Here is a 20,944-nt window from a genome sequence, read left to right as displayed (position 1 = left end):
TGGGCCAATCCTATCTTTCCCGAACAAGCCCTAAAATTGAATACGGTGAGAAGGGATTACAAAAATTTTTAAAACAAAACGCAAGGGATTATGAATCGTATAAAACAAAAGGACTGTGAAATCTTTTCTGCGCGAAGTCAAACCTTTTTAGGTCTTTAAGATTGAATCTGCTATGGCCTAGGCTAGGCAGTCCAAGGGCTCTCGTCCAGAAATTCCATCAATTTGAGAGTGGCATTGAACTACCTGGGCCACCGGCTTCCAAGCCATCAATCTAAGGTAAATTGGAGTTTGCTGACGGCTGCATCGAAATTACTTGGACACAGCCATTGCGAGATATGAAAATGCTACTCAGGATGCTGGAGGAAAAGTCTGTTATTCAACAGGTTACAGAAGGGATTACATAAAACATGGAGAAATTTCAGAACAGAATGCAAGAGATGATGATTTTTTTAACAATTTATAAGGAAATATGAATTTTTTGGAAAGAAATTTATGAATGATCTTTTTTTATTATATTTTTAAGAACATTCAGGAGGTTATAAAGGGATTATGTAATATTTCAATAAAACTTAAAAGAAAATGATTATGAATTTTTCAACAGAATGCAAGGGACTTGGATTTTTTAAGAAAAAAAACTTAAAAAAAAACTTACAAATTTTCTTTATGAAATTACGACTTGGCCCATGCAGGTCTCGAACCTGCGACCTTCGCGTTATTAGCACGACGCTCTAACCAACTGAGCTAATAGGCCGGTTTGAGACTCGGGTGAGCCATAAATAATATGCAAGATAGATAACACGTGCGTTCTTCATATAATTTTGAGTAACATGCAACTATTGGATACGTATAATACAAGCATGCACACACACACTGTTAGTTTGAAATGGTAGCATAAATACCAAATATACCTTCACAAAACCAGCTGATCTAATGAGCCACCTAACAAAATCCTTCTTAGTCATGGTTGTAAAATCATAATAATCAAGCATTTTTGCTTGTTACTTTGTAAACAATAGTGGTATTTTCATAGGCCTGTTCATGACTAAGATAAGTATCATGTACTTGTGCAGATCTTCATAAATTTAATTATAATGAATAATTATTAAAAAAATATGATTTAATGACTAGTCCCTATGTAGACCGGAGATTAACAAAATATCCTTATTGAGCAACATTCTAACACACGGTCCACTAGCTACAATTTTTTTAATTTCTGGTCCCTCTAAAATCATAGATGCCTAGTATGGTGATGGATAAGGGAGGGACTAGAAGTTAAAAAGCTGGTCCACAACCCTCATCATTGCATATGGGTCAGAGGGATTGCATGTTAAAAATGCCTATAATGTACAATATAAATGCACACAAGCACATAATTAATATATTTTGCATTTATGCTTGCTAATTCACACTTCCACAAAAATTTTCCTTTTTGATCTAGGGTGCACTTTTATTCCTTTAATTTCATGATTTTATGAGTTAGGGACTTGCTCTCTTTCTCAAACTTTTTTTTTTTTGTTTTCTTTGATAACTATCTCTTTAGAACTTGGCCAGAGGACTTACCAAAAAAATGGAGTTTCATCTTAAAGAAAAAAAAAAAAAAATTGTTCCAAAGGATGCCTAGATCTTACGTGCAAAGAACATAGACAATCACTATTTTTGAGCCTAAAAGAATCGTATATGGACGCACATGCCCTAAAAGTGGACCTTCAAACTTCTATGGACTTTTGCAAAATTACACAACAAGATTGGCACTGGCAATGCTAAGTGGAATATAAGCTTTGATGAATATATTCTGATGTCATGTGAAAAGTATAAAAGTACAAGCACTAGCAAGGAAATAGATTGAGATGACTCTAAAAATTATTCACCTCATTCAAATAACCAACTTTATAAAGAAAATTCTTAAAAAAATCATCAAGTAGATACTCTTGATATGAGTTAGTTTGATGTGGGCCATTCAGCTTACCTAATACAGGAGTGACCAGGTAAGAGATTATGCCTAGCCCACATGAAAGGATAGTTACAAACATTTGAATTTCTTTGAATTCTTTCTATTGTAATCTAACATATCAAAATTATAAATTCTGTGTTGAATGCTAATATGAAAAGAAGAATAGAATGGAGTTTTGCTCTTTTCTCAAACTGAAGAGAGCACTTTAATTCACCAACTCTATTCTTTTTTTTTCCCTCATTTTTCTTAAGTACCACTATGCAAGGAACAAATTATGCAACTCTTGTTGTATATTTTATGTGTGTATATACATAAGTACTTTACACACACACTACATGAGTTGATGATGTAATAATTTTTCTTAATGCCGGGAGAGAGATCTCAAATTAACAAAGTAGGTTGGTTTTACCTTTTTTTTAAAAAAAATAATATAACAGATAAATGTATTATAGCTATATTACCAAAATAAACAATTATCATGATTGAAAATTTATAAGATGTTAGGCACCCAAATTGATGGTTAATCTAGTTAATAGATTGTTGAAGAGTACTACCTGTTAAACTCTGGGTCAATTAGTTACTTAACATGATATCAAAGCCTGAAAGGTGAAACTATCACTTTCTAATTGGAACATAAAACCTTTTCACAACGCATTTACTGAATAGAGAGATGCTGACTGGCATATCGATGTCCTTTTGGTCAAAATGCTTGGGTATCGCATGGTTTATTATTTGTCGTTGCCCTAAACAATAACAACTTCTTTTGAATTGAATGCTCATCCAATAAATCTGATGGTTGAAATTGCTTCACCATTATAAAAAGTAAAGAATATTTTCCATTCTATATAATAAAGCAAACTTAGCTTGATATCCTTTTTTTGGAATCAACCATACAAATAATTTGTTACATGAATCTTAGGTGTATGTATAAACTAAGAACATTGCAAAAAAAGTTCTTTTCAAGGAAAATAGTAAAAAATAAATAATTCAAAAGAATCCATATACTTGTGATATATACTTGGATGTGATGCACATTGAGCAGAACTACTTATGCGTTACAGAAATAGAATCAATTCTTCCATTGCCGTAGGTTTTGCATCAAATAAAAGATATGATTATTTTAAGTTATGGCTTGGCTAAGTGGCCTATTGAATTGCCAAGATTAGTCACCCGGTGAGCATTAATGACCTTATCAAGAGATGAATAAGAGCATGTAACTTAACAAGTAATGCTAAATAAGGTCCACATTCTCGTTAACTTGGTTCACTCTAATTAATATCTCTAAAAAAGTTGCTCTATTCTGCTAGTGAATGCTTGTAGAACATTAGGCCACCATAGTTCTTTCAAGAAGGCATGATTCTTGAGTCCAACAGGCATTTTCTTTTCTTATTTTTACCTAAGCAGTCACTCTATTAATTTTATAAAATATGATAATGGTTAACATTAAGCTTCTATTACATAAAGACCCATACTAGCCATTACAAAAATAGAAGTTTTGTTGTTACTAAAATCTTCCAATAGATTACATGAGATGGAGGACTAGTTTATAGACTATATCATGGAAACTGAACTTTGACACATCAGGTTGTTGGAATTCCAGATTGAGGCTTTTGACTAAAGAGTTCGATTAAGTCAAGAGACAAGATTTGGCCATACCTTAGCAAGAGGGCTTTCACAAGTTCTAATAGGATGAGAATTTCATTCAATAGTAAAGCCAAAAAGGAAAGTAATAACTCACACGTAAGTGAAACAAACTAATGAAATTGATTTCATAAGGATATATAAGTGCAAGCAATAAAAGGAGAAATAAATCATCTCTGCTGCTCCAAACATGGCCAATTCTACTACTTGATCCCATATAAAAGGAGTAAATTGATTTTTTTGCTTTTATGTGAGACTCGAATCATTTTAGTCCACGACCAAATTCACAAGTCACTTAAACTCTATGTGCAACAAAGTTGATCCTTCATTACTCAACCTCTACATGCAAACATGTTTCTTTTTTTTTTTTGGTAAGGCATGCAAACATTTGAACCCACAAACAATGAGTTCTTCAACATTCATGCAAAATTAGGTTGAGCCTTTGCTCTGGATGACTCAATGCCGATGTAAAAATGTAGATTGAATATTCGCTTCTTTGGTAGAAACTGTGTTGCATTCATTGATTGATGGAAGATCATTTATTGCCAAGAAAGACTTTGGATCTTAAAATCCTAAGAGAAGATTGGAAGCGACCATAGTGGCTTCTAGTGGTTTATTACATAAATAACTCCCTTTCAAATGGTTCTTTTTGCAAATGACTGCCTTACATTTTGATAAGTTCCAGTATAAAGTTAAGTTAATGGCAAACTACCAATACATGACCGCTTATATAAATAAACAAGTGGCCAAATTTAAGCCTTCCAATCATCACAAGAGAAATAATCAACCAAATCTTATAATCAGTCTAATATTTTTGACTATCCATGGTAGTTAGTGTGGGTTTTTTTTTTTTTTTTTGAATATAAATATAAACATATTAGAAGTCTCTAATTTCTAGATTTTCTGAATCAAAATTTTTTTGGGATCAATTACATTTCTGATCCTCGAACAATGTTGGATATTCTTAAAAAATCTCTAAATTACAAAAAGCTAAAGTTTAGTCCTTGAACTATCTAAAATTATTTTAATATTGCCTTCATATGCTATTCTGATGGCTTTCTTTCATTGGAAGTCTGATGTGACAACCATTGATGCTTATATGGTACTTATGTGGCATTAAAATTTTAAAAAATTATTGATCTGGCAAAAATAATGATTATTTTTTTCTCTAATCTTATTTTTCTTTTTTCTTCTCTGATTATCTTTCAGTTTCTCTTCTTCTTTTCTTCTTACTGAGAAGAATCATTATTTGAGGATATGAAGGTTGAGATGGGAGGAGAAGACAATGAAATTGGTGCTGGCTTAGTGAGAGGTGTTGGGAGGAGACGATGGGAGACGAGTGGAGGAGAAGAACCGAGCAAAGAAGGATGGTACCATGGAGGAAAGGGGATTTTCCTTCTTTCTCTCTTTTTTCATTGGAACTTTAGGGATAAGAAAAAGAAGATGGGAGATGAGAGATTTGAGAAGGGGGTGGAGAGAGTTCAATGAGATGGAGAGATGAAAAATAAAGAAAAAATGGTTGGAAGGAAGAGGATGGAACCATGGAGGGAAGGATCTTTCTTTCTTTCTTTTCTTTTTCTGTTGAGATTTTGGGAATGAGAAGAAGATAGGTGGAAGATGAGAGATCTGGAGAGGGGTAGGTGGGGAGAGTTCAGTAAGATGGAGTGGTGAGAGATAAAGAAAAAAAGTTATGGCGGAAAATAGGAGGTAAGGGCCATGGAGGGAAAGTGCTTTCCTTTTCTTTCCATTGGAGTATTGGGGATGAGAAGAAGATAGATGGAAGATGAGAGATTTGAGGAAGAAGATTAAATTAAGAATTTTGATTACATCAAAGTATGTCTAAAATATTTTAAATCACATGAACGTCGGTTTGAGCCATGCAAGTAAAGTTTGCTTTACATAAGCACCGATGGTTGCTATATTGGACTTTCATTAGAATCGTGTCTAAAGATAATATTAAAATGATTTAAATAATTTTAACTTTTTATAGTTTAAGAAAAACTATAAATATAATTTATCCAAAATTATTTTGCTAGCCTGAGGCAAAATCTTTTCCCATCCGATCAATTGGGCGGTAGAGTCTGCGTCATGGTATGATCCAATGGTCTTTGTTCTTCTAAGCGCTCCGGTGTTTCAAATCAAGTTCCAGTTGTTCCCGATGTACTTAATAACAAGTGCTCATCAGATCAGCTATTAGGATAGAATACAAATAAATATTTTTGTGCTTTCGATGTCGACACGTACACAATACTCAAAGTTCGATTTTGCTACTGGACCCACCTCTTAAGTACTGTCTGGTAGGGGATGATATTTTATATCACCCCAGTGATGTGAGTTAGATGATGTGATCATCTTGTTTGGTATTTCAAAATTTTATCTAATGACAAGAATCTAATGATAAATTTGATGATAGCATCATTGTATTATATATTGATGCTATTACCATACATACCTCAAGTGATAGTACATCATTGGATATTGGTAATATACTGAAATTATTTTGAAATAAAAATATCTCTAATCACTAAATTAGAAGAAAATAAAAATCTTCTTCATCTCTTTCTTTTTTTTGACCTTTCATCTTCAATAACACTCCTATAAAAGAAAATCATGATGATTTTCTTCTCTAATCTTTCATTTTTAATAATATCTCTTTTTATTTATTTACTAGATACTATTTTATTTTTATTGACAGATTTAGTTAAACAGTATGAATATCTTTAATTTATTTATTTGATGTCTATTTTATTTCTATAGATATATGGTTAATTGGTATGGATAGAATATGCTAAACCCTTCATGCTTTTTTTTTTATTTTATTTTGATGGACTAAGTTATTTCTAATGGACAATCCTGATATTAATAGTCAAAATTAGCTAAGCCTAGTCAAGTTGATTATATATAATATTATCATAATATCATTTTAATAGCATAATCAAAATAGATATTTATAATAATAATAATAATAATAATAATAATAATAATAATAATAATAATAAATATTATTATTATACTACTGCTTCTATTACTATATGTTTTTATGAGGAATTATAATGAAAAATATTTAATCAAATTATAGAGTAATTATTAATACTAATGTGTAAGTTATTTATAATATTTTATATATTATTACTATCACTTGGTGGTATATCAAACACAGTAAATTATATTCTCAGTGATATACCAAACAAACACAGTGATCACATATCATTCCAATATTTATATATCATCCTAATATCATCTCAATAATTATATCACCTCAATGATCAGTTGATATACCAAATATCATCTTAGTTCGAACTTACCTTGAGTATAATTCAAAAATAATTGTATTTCTCCACTTCTAGGAGAATAATTCGCAACCAATAAAAGTCTCCTCCAATTAAGTGGCATCATCGTAAATAAATAGAACTAACGGCTTCTTTTCCTAAAGCGGAGTTTACTTCCGAGTCCCTCCGCACCGAGAGTTCGACCCGACGCCGGCGTCCTCTCGAGTCGGTCTATAAATACTTCGCTCCAAACCCTCCCCAAATTCCGAGCGTCCTCCCCGCTCTCCTTCGCTCCAACGGGCTCTCTAACAACCTTCTCGAAATCCCTAGACATGGCGCAAGAAACCCTAGAAACCCTCGAGGACTGGATGGTCTCCGCCGTCGACCGGGCAGCGCAGGAGCCCGCCGGGCCCTCGCTCTCCCGCACCGCCTCCTCCAGCCGCGGCCTCAACGCCGACGCCCCCGAGTTCGTACCTCGGGCGCCGCCGCCGGGGCAGCACCCGCGGGTGGTGAAGATCCGCCACGGGCCACCGCCGCCCCCGGTGATCCACGTCTTCCGCCCGCCGCCACCTCCGCCCCCGACGATGAGCCCACCATTCATCTCTCCGGTGACGAACCATGGACCGTTCGAGTACTTTGGGGGCGGCGGTGCCGTCGCGGGTGGAGGATTTGGGGAGCATGAGGCGGTTCAGGCGGCGGTTGATGTGGATCCGTTCCTCCGCCGGGTTGGGAGGGGCTCCCTGAAGAGGTTATCCAAAAGATCACGAAGCAGGTCGGTGCTTATGCTTTCTTGATCTTTTTTATGCTTGGTCGTTATTTTTGTTGGTGATTTTGGTTTTGAGACGATGTTTACGTAATTCTTGCTGTATGGTGACTAGGTATTTGGGGAGGATATTGGCGAATTTTTTGCAATCAGTAATATTTTCACGTATTAAGAATTTGTGATGATCTTAGGAAGAGGCTATTCATTGGCGCATAATAGATATTTTGATATTTATGTGCGTGGATGATAGCATGCGATTTTTCACTTTGAATGCCTCCATCATTGTGTTTATGGTATCAAGAAAGTTATTTGATGCCATTGGGTGTTCTGTTCGGTTTACTAAATCTTTTATGTATTCTAGACGATACACACTAGATGGATGATTTTTTGACAATGCAATTGAAGGGATCATGCTTGTACATTAGGGCAAGAGGCTGTTGAGGTTTCTAATTGCTTTTGTTGCTCTTCTTGACTAGATGTTTCAGTTCAATACTTCTGTTGGTGACTAAATCTATGAGCCTTCCTTACAAAGTATTCTCAACCTACTTTATTTTATACTTTGCTATTCTGTACATTGAATAGTAAAAAGTTAGTTGAAGACGTCAAGTTCAGAATGTTTGGACTAAGGCATTCTATTGTGTTGAATTTTTATGCAGAAAATCTTTCTTTATAGCTATTCAATGATATGAAATTTAATTTAGAGCTGAAGTGTATCTTTGCATCTGATATTCCTTCGTAGGATCAATTTCATAGCCTTACGGCAATTCATTAAGTGCTAAAAATTAGGAAAGAGTGTAAAGAAGGGAAGAAAGAAGCAACAGAAATTCCGTTAATTTCCTGAATACAGTAGTTAGAGTCATATAAGGCACATCATGTGAGAATGAACAACACAAATATCTAAAATGGACAGATGGTTGGGCAGCTAGATAACAGATCCCTGAAGGGCCAAGCTGCTTCTTCCATAGATCTTCTTTTCTTCCTTTTTGTCTTTTTACTCATTATCCACCTATCTTATATCTTCTTACTGTTTTCCACCTCCGTCTCTTCTTTTCCACATAATTTATGGCCTTTTTTTTTTTAATCTTCCTCTTTTCCCTCCTTTTCTCTTCTCTTTTCTCTCTTGTCCCATTGCCAGAGCCAACTTACCTCCCCCATCCAATTCAAAATGAAAGGCCTAAAACCCATATAAAAAGGAAAATCAAAACCTTTAGAAACTAAATCGTGTTATCCCATGATTGTATATCAAGTGGCCACATACATACTATCAATTTGTATTTTTGGAATAATATGCGAGCATATGGGGTTTCTTGCATGTTGACAACAATAATGAAAATTTAAGAGAATATTTTAATAAAACCATGATGGTCTCATTTATAATGAAGAGAATATGGTGGTGAAGATAAAAATAGAGTTCCTAAAAGTTCCAACTGGAGTGATTTTGGTCTGATCAACCAAAAAAAAAACTGAAACAGACCTTTTGTTGGAAGGCCATATGTATTTTGTGGGCTACATCTTACTTTTTTTCTTAAAAATAAAACTCTTTTTTTAAAAAAATTCATTCTTTGCTTTTCTTTCATCTCCTTATTTTTCCTTTTTTTTTTTTTGCTTGCATCCTTTCATATCTTCTTTTTCTTTCCCCCTCGTCTCCTTTTTTAGCTCTCTATTCTCGGATTTTTAATTACTTTTCCTTGCCTTCTTTTTGTCTTTTCTCCATATCTCCTCAAATGTTTCCTTGTGGAGCTTACGCCTTCCCCCCTTGCAGGATCTTTCATCTCCTTACCTCTAGTTTGAAACTTATTGAAAGAATTCCAAATCATGCATCTTAAAGTTTGCTGTTTGACTTATATAAAACGTGAATCTGTGTATGTATTAAACCTTCTTTATCACGTATAACTCAAGTTAAGATAATTCACTTAAGATGAAGCATTCATGGGAGAAATGGTTTTAAGTGAAAACAAAATGATTTGTTGCACAACTGTGGAAAGTTGCTTTATTAGCTATTGTAAATTTACTTTATTAGGTTGCATGCTTCTTCTTGCATATAATTATCGATTCTAATAGTCAGAAATGCAAACAGATGATATAACTCCTAAGGAAATTTATATGGAACATTTACCAATTATCATTTGAGTAAACATTATATCGTATAACATGTTTATCTTTTTTAGACATTTTAATGTACCTTGTAGCTTATGTGTATATGTTATGATTTGATTTGAGCCATGGTTCTAAATATTGAGAATTGGTATCCCTGGTCAGCACAATACATGCTGTACCACATATTGACCAACACATTATACCATTTGATACATGGTTCTAATTACCTTTTTTTTTTTTTTAATGTTATTGTGTTAATGTCCAATTGTGCATGAATGTGATGGTGTATTCATGTGAATGCACTAATTACCCTATTGAATGTGTACTGGAGCTTTATTGTTGCTATTTGACGTGTTTTTTATTATGTAATACATATGTCACCCAATTTATTATAAATTGAATAACTTTACTTGTGCTTTAACAAGTAAAATATATTTAGTTTACATTAAATCAATGAACTGATGAATAATACTATAGATTATGAAGGTCAAGTAGTCCTAGTATTGTGGAGTAACATGCATTGGTAGTATCATTCATTATTTTGCCTCATGTACTCCATATACTGCATCAGTCATGATATGCATGACTTTCATTGGAACACATTGCAGGTGGGTTTTTTCTCCTTCTTTCCCTTTTTTTTTTTCCAGGGGTGGGGGGTGCTCAGGCATGCTTATGTGCATAATTGTGTTTTGCAAAGCTTGATTGACCATATGGAGGGTAATTATGTGCTCTATGGGGGTTATATGTGGATTTCATGCAGAGCCTTGCACGTGAATCTGATCATTGTATGCTCTCTAGGGCATGAATCTGACATGCATATAAGTAACTTAAACATGATCCACATTCAATAAATTCAAATATCCCTTGAGTTTTTGTTTTTGTTTTTTTTTTTTTTTGCATTTTTTGAAAACGAAAATGCAAGGTAGTATTCTATCCTATAATGGATGATCTTCTGGTGATCTGAGATCTGAAGGTGCAAATCGTCGTTGTGACTTGTGAGGACCTCCATATTGCCTTTCAATCCCATTCCCACCTTCAAATGTTGAAAAGCATGGAAGAGAGTTGGGAGGGGGGAGGGGTGGTGTTTCAAAGGAGTTCTGTTACTACAAACTCTCAATCATGTTTCCACCTTGAATGATGGAAAACATGTTTCTATGGAGTCCTGTTTAGCACTAGACATTTGATGCTTAGTTTTGGCCTGTTGGTTTGGTCTTGGCTGCCAAATGGGGTTGTATTAGGCTCTAGCTTACTACATCCAGCCGTTATGGTATGTATTGGCTGATAAATGGGCAATACGGATCATCCCTCAATCGTTGATTTTTCTCATATAATTTAAGGGACGTTTTGTTTGCAGAGCATCGCTCTAATTTAAAAAGTGCATTTTTTCCCTTCCGTGCTTACTATTAATCTTAGTGTCTTTGTATCTTTTGTTATAATAGTCGAGAGCAATCAGTAAACAAACTTTTCAAGTAAGTATTAGTGGGAAAATTTGCCGTACTGGTCGGTACCATTACCATACTGGTGTCAAACCGGTGTGCACTCTCATAATATATGACACTCGGTATGCTTTGCCATCTTATACCACGTACTGACACTATAATAAGATGGTATCAGTATGGGATTCGGTATTGAGATGGTGAATCTTATTTGGTGGTGAATTATTTTGTGTGTCTTGACTTGTGTAGTCTATTGATTCGCAGCTTCTATCACATGAGTTATCAAAACTATCTAAAAATTCTTTTATAGTTTAAGTTTCTAAGAAGCAGATGTATAGCCATTTGTATACTGAAGAAGAAAAAATTTTCGATCTTTTTTTATTGGTTTCACTTCATACTAGAATAATGCATCTTAAAATGACAGGTGGAGTACTATTTCAGTGATCTAAATTTAGCTACTACGGAGCACTTAATGAGGTTCATCAGTAGAGATCCTGAAGGATTTGGTAATAAATTTTCCATTGTCGCATAGATTTTGAACATTCCAGATTAATGGATATGCTACTTTTGTTTTACTTTTGTATGCTCTTGTCTGTTTATATTTGTTATACAAAGACTTGTTTCACTCTCTGATGCTTAGCTCAAGCTCGCTGATGGGGGTGCTGGATCACTGGATGCATGGGATGGCTCCCACATGCTTGGCAGTTTTTGAGTATATGACGCAAAGAAAGAGATAAATGGGGAGCGTAGTCATATCTTGCATGAGAAACATGTTTAGTGACATTAAATGTTAATTAAGAGGGTTTTATGAATTTGAAGTCTCTGTCACTAATCATACGAGTGCAGCATTTTTGTATATTTTGCTGTGTTTTAGTGTAGAAAGAGATATAATATGCATAAAGTAGGACACTAAACTGCTAATTGTTCACTGATTGCTAAATAGCCTTGAGTATCATGTCTTAGGATGCAGTGATCGTAAACCCTTAGTTTTTCCTTTGGGTGATAGTATGTAGCTTTTCCTTATCAAAAAAAAAAAAAGTATGTAGCTTTTGCCTCTTTGGTGTTCGCACTTCAACTCTCATAGGAAGTACCTGTCCCAATTAGACAAAAGCTTCAATACCCCAACTCTTCTTTTTGACTCCTCTCTTAATATGGTGGACTGGGATCCAGGCAGACCTTGGATGCATGGAAGCATATTCTTTTCGTCTTGCATGAGAAATGTTTTGGGTGATGTTCAGTAGGCTTATATGGTTCTGAAGTCTCTCTTACAGTAAACATAGACTGGTAGTTTGTTTACATTTTTTAAATTAGAAAGAAAATATAATATGCTTACAGATCAGGTGCAATTTATTGTTATCCATATTGCTAAATATGCTTAGGATTTTATATCTGTGGTTGCAGTAATTTTAATGCAGATCTATTACCCAAGGGTCACATCCCTCAAGTCATGTCCATGGTTTTTGCACAGGAAGCAGTTTTCTCCATATGAGCTTCGCTGTATCAGTTGGTTCCTTTCATGGGACGCATATGCTATCCCTTTTGCCACCCTAGACAGTAAAAAAGGCAACAAGTTTACCATTCGTCATGAATTCTTAACTTGTTTGTGATGGGCTTTCTCCAAAATTACTAGCCATACAAAAACTTGAGAAACGATATCATCAAGGGATTTCCAAATTCCAAATTAGCTTATAAAGCTCATAAAAGAGTTGACTGGTGGTCACAAATGTTTCATAAGACTTGTCAAGGTGAGTACCCTGGAGTAATGTGATTATGAAGTGAAGCATCTCTGATGTAAGTTAAAAAAATATATAATGCGAATCTAAATCTTATTGCAGAGAAACCTATAAAGCATTATTACTTAGTACCAATGATCAACTTAGAGGAAGAAGATGGGTGGAAAAGACTTCTGGATTCTGGTGCATGGAAATGAGTTTCCTTTGTTGTTATTTAAGGGGTGGACATCTGTTTTATCAATGTTGTGTTCATTTCTTTTTAATTGTTTGCTTTTGAGTTCTGACTATGTAATGCAAGATGTTATGTACATGTCATTGCGTTACAAGACTGTTGACTCATAAGCTGGGTGTAAATTAAATGTAAAACTTAATCCATCTTTTAACCATGTCTTTTATCAATTTTTGAAAAAGTGTAAACTGCCCTAAATGACTCAATAGTCTATCAATCACAGCTCTTAGGCTACCATAAATGAGTCCTTGATCACATGTTCTGTCAAGATTTGCACGCTCTTAACATCTTAATGACGATCCATTGCAATGTGACTACACTTAGTGATCCGCTACATTCAACAGTATGATTTATAACTATTCATGCTTATGGAATCTTTTAAATAGGTGTTGTCACCATGTACCTTGTAAATGCACCTTCACTAGGAGTGACAATGCTAAGGGAGAAATAATGTAGTATCATTGGAATAGACAATCCAGTTATATAGCATCAAATGGATTAGGTGTAAACTGGCTTTGTAGGTGGAGGTGGAGTTTTCTTTCCCCCTTTTTTGGGTGGGGGGCTGTTAGATATATATACATCGAATTGTTGAGATATGGAAGAAAGGTAATGAAATAATTCTATTGCATATTCACTGTTTATGGTGGTTATGTTCCAGTAGACTTTGTGGTAAATCAGTTTCTTATCTTTTGGCTGTTCAATACAATATGTTGCCATAATCATTGAGATGTGGTGAAGAAAAAAGAATAATACAGCCATCTACCAATGATTTACTTTGTATGATAGAGAAAGGAGACTAGCAAAAAAGAGTTTTATGGTATAAAAGATGAATTCCCTCCATAACTCGAAGAAGTTGACATGAGATTTTGCAATCCTGAGTTCATTTCTTTTAATGCAGATGTGGGCTAAAAAGCTAGGTAGAGAAAAGCAATGGGTAATTGAAAATAAGGGTGAAACTTTATTGACCAAATTGCCACCTTATTTGCTTTTAACTGTCAACTGCAAGGAGTTATATACATGTGATTCTGCAAGAAGATGATAAGCCCTTGTGGGCCATTTATTTGTTGTATCTTAAATTGTCCATGCTTGTTAAGTACTGAGAAGGAATCATTGATATCTGGTGTTAAATGTATTCCAAATGATTATTGTGGTGGAAGGTGATAAATAATGCATATTATAATGGTCAGAGCAATTAGGGGGCACTCATCCCCTCTATTTTCTTAAAAAAAAAAAAATACTGGTCAGAGCCAATTAGACAACAAAACTATTCTTTCTCTTATTATGTGGTTGTTCCTGCAGCAATTGTGCCTTACAAGATGTATTTATGAACATCCTTTTGTTCTGCAGTTTGGTGCACATGATCTAATACTAAAATCAACATCAGATTTAAAAGTAGCAACGTAGTTGACATTGTTATAATTATTACATCCTTGTTGTTGATGCAGTGCCAATATCAGTAATTGCATCTTTTAAGAAGATCAAGGCCTTAGTCCATAACAATTCATTGCTTGCTGCTGCGTTACAGACATCATCAAAACTCGTAAGTCTTTTCAGTGAGATTCTCAATTGGATCTAATGCCTTCATTTTGATCATATGCCTTCCCAACAACTGCTTTCCATAACTGGTTGCATGTTGCATTTTGTTCCTCATTCAAAATCCCTTGTAACTTTCATATAGAAAAGTTCTACAGCAGTTTGCTAGTTGGTGGCACTAGTGTCACTGATACATTTATATGCTAATGCTTCTTGCACACTCTCTTCTGATACACCATGCCTTTTGCATTTATAGGTTGTTAGTGATGATGGAAAGAAAGTTAGACGCTTGCATCCCTTCACTGAGGGAGATGTTGAAGAATTGCAGGTTTTATTCGATCACTCCCGTCATCAGTTCTTAATTTATTTATATATATTCTTTGTGATACCTTTTTTTTTTTGCCTTTACAGTCACGTATCGTTGTTGCTGAAAATCTACCCGAGGATCATTGCTACCAAAACCTTATGAAGGTTTTTTCAGCTGTCGGGAGGTAAGGAGCTTTATGTCATATAGAAGTCAATTTTTTCCAAGTCACGAAAATCTTGGTCATTTATGTTGTAAACTTATCTATTGTAGTGTGAAAACAATTCGTACCTGCTATCCTCAGAATCCTAATGGCAACCCCCATGGCACAACTGCTGCAGTTAATAGATCATCAAAACTGGAAATGCTTTTCTATAACAAGGTACATCTTCTGTTTGTCAAATGGCATTTTTTTTTTTTTGCTCATAATAACCATTTACTACTTTAAAATGTTACATGATTCTTATGATGAAGTGGAACCACCTGTGAACTTTTCAGAGTAAAATCTGCTATGTTGGTAGATTTTTATGATTAAGGCTGTATGTGGTTTCCGTCTAATTTTTACCTTGATATGTTAATAATTTTTATTCAGATAAAACTATTCAGTGCTTCCTCCTTATAGTTTTAACCGGGTTAAACCCAAAAGTTCTCTCATTACTGGGGCTTTATTCAAGAGGAGAAAAAGTTGTTCGGCTGAGTAACCTGAATAAAGCTGAAAAAGTGGTGATTTTGTTCAGCTTTATAGCCGAAAAGTTGTTATATTGTTCAGCTTTATTTAGGTTTACTTGGGAACCAAGCATGGCCTAAGTTGTGATTGAATTAAATGAGATATCAGGAAACTCTATAATCTTTTAAGAATAGTGATACTCTTACATGCAGATCTATTAAATATGACTTAACTTACTGATGTGGCATGCTGAGGTGGTGTTGCCACGTCAGCTATTTTTTTAAAAGAAATGGAAATGTCTAGCAGGCTTTTCGTGGTTCATTGTTCTGTTCCCATTTTCCACGCCATATTGCTTTGCACAGGCAACTACTTGAACTCGTGTTGTTGTGGTCACTGATGATTACTGAGTGATGACAATACCAGCTCTCTCACCTCATCTTGATCCCATCCACCGCTTGATCTTCTCTCCCCTTCCCCTTTTACCAGAATGCCTTTAATCTCAGCACACACCTTTTCTCTCTCTCCTTGCCATGGTGGAGCTTCATGAATCCAATATCAAGGCTTTGTCCTCCATCTCCCTAATCTCTGTCCTCTCTCCTTAAGTGGTCCAAACAAGATGGGTTCATTGGACTGGCTGGGCTTTGCCCAATAATTAACACAATTTGCTTAGGCGTGAGCTCGGCCTGGCCTGCAGGCTTTACTTCCAAGCCCAAGTCTAGCGCTCACTCGGACTTTGGGCCGAGCCTCAAGCTTCAAGCTGGGCCTGGGGCTTCTGAACATTTTTTCCAATACCTAAATAATGTTTAAAAATAGTTTAAGAATATTAGTATTTTTAACAGCAATTTCAATGCTTAATAACTACTCTAAGAATCTGGATCTTCTCCTATTAAATTAGATATCAACAAAATTTAAATTTAATCATAAAAATCTAGAGTTAAAAAATTTTGGGCTGGGCCAAGCTTTAATCCCCAAGCGAGACCTATCCTTTTAATAAATGGGCTTATTTTTCAGGTTAGTCCTGTTCCATTAGGTTCAAAACCGTGGCCCAAACCCACCCAAAGACGTCTTTCCGTTCTTCTGCCGCAAGCATTTTGACCATATAGATGTGCTTTGCCAGTCTGATCTCTAAAATGTCATTGATCCTGCCTAGCCTCGTGAGAGGAGGGTGGGAGGGAGGGATTGGGTGGAGGTGGGGGGAGAGGAGGAGGATTCTTGCTGATGACAACAACAGCATTGATGATCATGAGTTGGAGAGAAGATAAAAGGGAAATGTAAGAACCCAAGATCTTTCGAAGAAAGAAGGGATGGGATGCTTTCTGTTCCTTTCTTAAAGATGCTGAACTTAGTGGCATAGTATTTTCTATTGTTTAACTTTGCTATGATCCCTGTGTGTGCATACAAGTGAACATGGAGCATGCTTTAATTTTCAGTAATCACACATTTGGAAATTAGTGATGAGTGCATTAATTTGTCTGTAGTTGCAATTTATATGAAACTTGAAAGATTTATGGCAAACTATTATCAATCCATCAAAAAATCATGAAGTAAATTTGCAAATGAGCTTGTTCTTTTTTAGCACAAATAAAGAATGGTCTTTTTATTTATTTTTTATTTTTTTATGTGTGCAAATACTTGCATAAATAGATATTGTAACCAAACCCCTCTTCAGTTTTTTCCATTCTTCAGATGTATGTTCTTTTGTTGTTTTGGCTTTCAGATTTTAGATCGGTTCTTGATCAAAATTAGGTCTGAATCAAAATATGTATCAACATATAATCCATGTATGATTTTACATGAATTTTTTTTTTCCAATTTACTGGTTCATTCACATGTTGGTATATATATTTTTAAATTTTACATGCAGCTGCATGCATTTGTGGAGTATGAGACTGTCGAGGATGCTGAGAAAGCTGTATGTTCTGAACTTCTATCTCAAACGTGGTTTCCATTTCATGTGCACGCTTTGAACTTCTTTGGCTGAAGGCTCCGTTTATTACTGGGTTACAGGTCACAGAGCTTATTGATGAGAGAAATTGGAGAAGTGGGCTTCGAGTTCGTATACTATCTAAATGCATGGTACTTCCTCATCATTCTTGCTGCCTTTCATCTTTTTAACACATTCATAATAGTCATTTTTGTCATTCATACCAAGGAATCTTTTGTTCCTTACAATTATGGAACATTGCCTGGCTAAGGTTCAACGATATTCTAGACATCAGCCTATTTTAACCAGTATGATAATTCTAAGTTAATGGATGATATTTGCTGTATGCATCCAGTCTATGTAAACCATCTAGACCTCCTCTCGACCCCTAAAAAGAAAAAAAAAGTTAATTAATTGATCTTTGCGTTAATGGATTAGCAAGTTGTAATTATTTTCCTTCAAAAAAAATCAGGGAAAATATTTCCCTGATATTTAATTTTTGATGAATCATTGTCCAGTTTTTTTTTTTTTTTTTTAATTTTCATTTTGGACAGTCAGCTCACTTAGGCAGCTAGTGTGTTGATTCATCTATTACTACTTTTAGGTTTTTAGGATGATTTAGGTTAGGAAAATTGCTGTATTTGTTGATCAGATGCTTTAGAAATTGATGAGATGTTGGGTCCTAACTCATTCAATCGTTTTCTGTTTAACTGTTTAGAAAGTTTTCTGTATCCAAGCCTACATGATATTTTATCAGTGAGATGTTTGGATGTGATGCTCAATCTCTATGTGGTGGTGGTGTTGGTGATTTAGTTGCAATTGTTGTTGCAGGTGGTCACTTAGTCAGTAAATGGACGTTAGAATGCCTAGGCGACCTTTGCCTAGATCACCATGGCATAAGCACCTACACCACCCAGATTTTGGGGGCCTAAGCAGCTGATGAGATGTTGGGCCCTAACTCATTCAATTATTTTCTGTTGAACTGTTTAAAAGTATGCTACATGTAGGCCTACATCATATTTTATTTGTGAGATGTTTGGATGCTCTAAATATTGATGGTGTAGATGCGAACATGGTTTGCCGAATGGGCACCACTGGGCATATTGGCCGGTGACCAGTTCGGCATAGTACAGGTTCATACCATGCCATTCCAGGGTATACTGAAATAGGGAGAGCCGGAGAGGGAGGCGGGGAGGGAGAAAAGGAGGGCGAGAGAGAGAGGGTGTGAGGAGGAGGAAGAGGGAGGGGGGAGGGGGGGGAGGGGGGGAGGGAACCCTAACATGAATCTGCGTGAGCAAGTGAGTGTGTGTGAGGGAGAGAGAGAGGGAGGGATTTACCACTCTTGGCTGTCATAAGCGGTTGTAGGGGCAGCATTCACTAGTAGCATTGGGATGGTGTTTGCAAGTGGTCGGTGGTTGAGGGGAAGGGGGTGCTTAACTGAGTTGGTTGAGGGAATAGAGCTGGGTGAGGGATTTTTAATTGAGCCGGGGAGGGCTCGGGCTCTGTATTGAACCAACAGGGGGAACCATCCTGTTCCTTGTAGGTTTGGCTCGATACATCCCATATCAGATGGTTTAGGGTGATATGGCAAATCATGAATGTTAGTGCTTTAGTAACATTGTTGTGTGCGGTCACTTAGGCAGGAATTGGGCCTTAGAATGTGCAGGAGACTACCCTTTTGGGGGCCTTTCTAAGCAGCTGGGTGACATCTAGGTGGTGGTTTCTGAGTAGGAATTTGGCTATTGTTTTATGGGTTTTATATGTTTTTATTTTTTTTTCTCTATGCATGCATGTGTCTATTTGTGTGTTGTATGTATATGTATTTGCATTCAAACACAGAGAGAGAGAGAGAGAGAGAGAGAGAGAGAGAGAGTTTTTGTGTCTCAGTATGTGTTAAATTTTGTTTATTTAATATATACATGATCTGGAAAAACAAGGTAGATTAATGAGTGGATGATTGTCTTTTACATCAAGCATTTGCCTTCTAATTGCTTTGTTGCCTTGTCAGTCTGCCAACTTGTGTTGCCTGGCTTCTTTGATAACTACATGTTCTGTTCAATTTCTACCAGATATGTGATTGGAACACTGTAGTTTCACCAAATTTCTCATTTATCGAACGTTTATCCGCTCATCTCACCTATAACCCTGGGCAGCATTCTTTGCATACAAGTGTCGCTTAAATATCCTAATATAGCATGTAGATGCATCCAAGATTCCTTCTGGTTCGTAACTGAGTTTTCTTAGTTCTTTCAAGTACATTTAGTTTGTTAACTAGGTAAATTGTAAGTTACATTGTCTTCCCTTTTCAAATCAGACAAAACACGGGCCAGGTCGAGGCAGAAAAATAGGACATGAAGGTGATGGTACTGGAGATGAAGATGAAATTGCCACAACTAATCAGCCAAATGAGAAGCAAGTGGATGATCCTTCTCAGTCATTTGAGGACTCAATGGAGCATGTGGTGAGCATCTGTATACAATTTTTCATCATTTTCTGAAGCTTATGGTTGCAGCAACACTAGTCGCGGTCAAACCAATTTGGTTCGCTCGATTTTTCAATGCATGCTATGGTTGCTTTGTTTAAGAGTTTGTTTCTTATGAATGAAATATATAATCCATCGATCCTTGGTGTTGAAACTGAATTCGTTTTATCTAGCCTGGGAGTATTGAAATGTGGTGCATCATGGACAGGGTGAGGAGAATTTCAATGACAAGGATGGCATGGCAAGGCGCGGCAAGGGGCGTGGCCCTGGAGCAAGGGGGCGTGGACGGGCGCAATACCACCATAATAACAACCGTAATGGGGGCCATGCTCTCGGCACCCCACCTTCAAGCCACCTAATCCATGCTGATCAGCAGCTAGCGGTGGCTAGTAAGCAACCACCTGGGCCCCGCATGCCGGATGGTACAAGGGGATTCTCAATGGGACGAGGGAACCCACTTTGCCCCATCAATACAGATTGATGACCTTCAACGTTAGCTTGATACCGCTGCTACTTCGTATGGTATGTTGGTTGGGGTGATTTGGATAAGAGGGTCTGGAGGGGTGACTATCAGGTTGATCAATTGCAGTTGGCATGGTGAGCTTGTGTGATCTTTTAGACTTAAATTGATTTTTTTCTTCTTCTTCTTCTTTTGGATCCTTGCTCCCATTAGGGGATTTTTTTGGGTGTCGTCGAAGACTGATTTCAGTTTGTCCTCGTCACCTTGTTTCCCTTTTTTTTTTTTCCTGCTTCTGATGCTGTTTGGCGGTTATCATGTAAAAATGAAAAGAAAGAAAATAAAGGGTGAACTGGGAAATGGAGACCGATAAATAATATCCTCTTGGAGAGTTGATATATTTTATGTGAAGATTTATTATTTTAGCTATAGAAACTAAAGCTTGTCAAAAAAGTGTC

At 36.0% G+C, this 20,944-nt stretch overlaps 1 protein-coding gene and 1 non-coding gene across 2 annotated transcripts; one reads left to right on the top strand and one right to left on the bottom strand.

Annotated features, from left to right (window-relative positions):
* Positions 1–677: 677 nt before the first annotated feature.
* TRNAI-AAU (transfer RNA isoleucine (anticodon AAU)) lies at positions 678–751 on the bottom strand. The gene has a single exon. It is a non-coding gene; the product is annotated as a tRNA-Ile (tRNA).
* A 6,307-nt stretch (positions 752–7,058) lies between these two features.
* LOC105034867 (la-related protein 6B) lies at positions 7,059–20,735 on the top strand. Its single transcript, XM_010910186.4, is given in 11 exon segments — positions 7,059–7,580; positions 7,583–7,633; positions 11,582–11,663; positions 14,565–14,659; positions 14,909–14,980; positions 15,064–15,143; positions 15,230–15,338; positions 17,488–17,535; positions 17,631–17,699; positions 19,862–20,008; positions 20,238–20,735. Coding segments are annotated over 11 exon segments (1,413 nt in total). The 5' UTR covers positions 7,059–7,193; the 3' UTR covers positions 20,511–20,735.
* The last annotated feature ends 209 nt before the right edge of the window (positions 20,736–20,944 follow it).

Source organism: Elaeis guineensis, chromosome 1 (assembly GCF_000442705.2).
Source record: "Elaeis guineensis isolate ETL-2024a chromosome 1, EG11, whole genome shotgun sequence".
In the NCBI taxonomy this organism is placed as follows: Eukaryota; Viridiplantae; Streptophyta; class Magnoliopsida; order Arecales; family Arecaceae; genus Elaeis; species Elaeis guineensis.
This window is presented reverse-complemented; position numbering and strand designations above follow the sequence as displayed.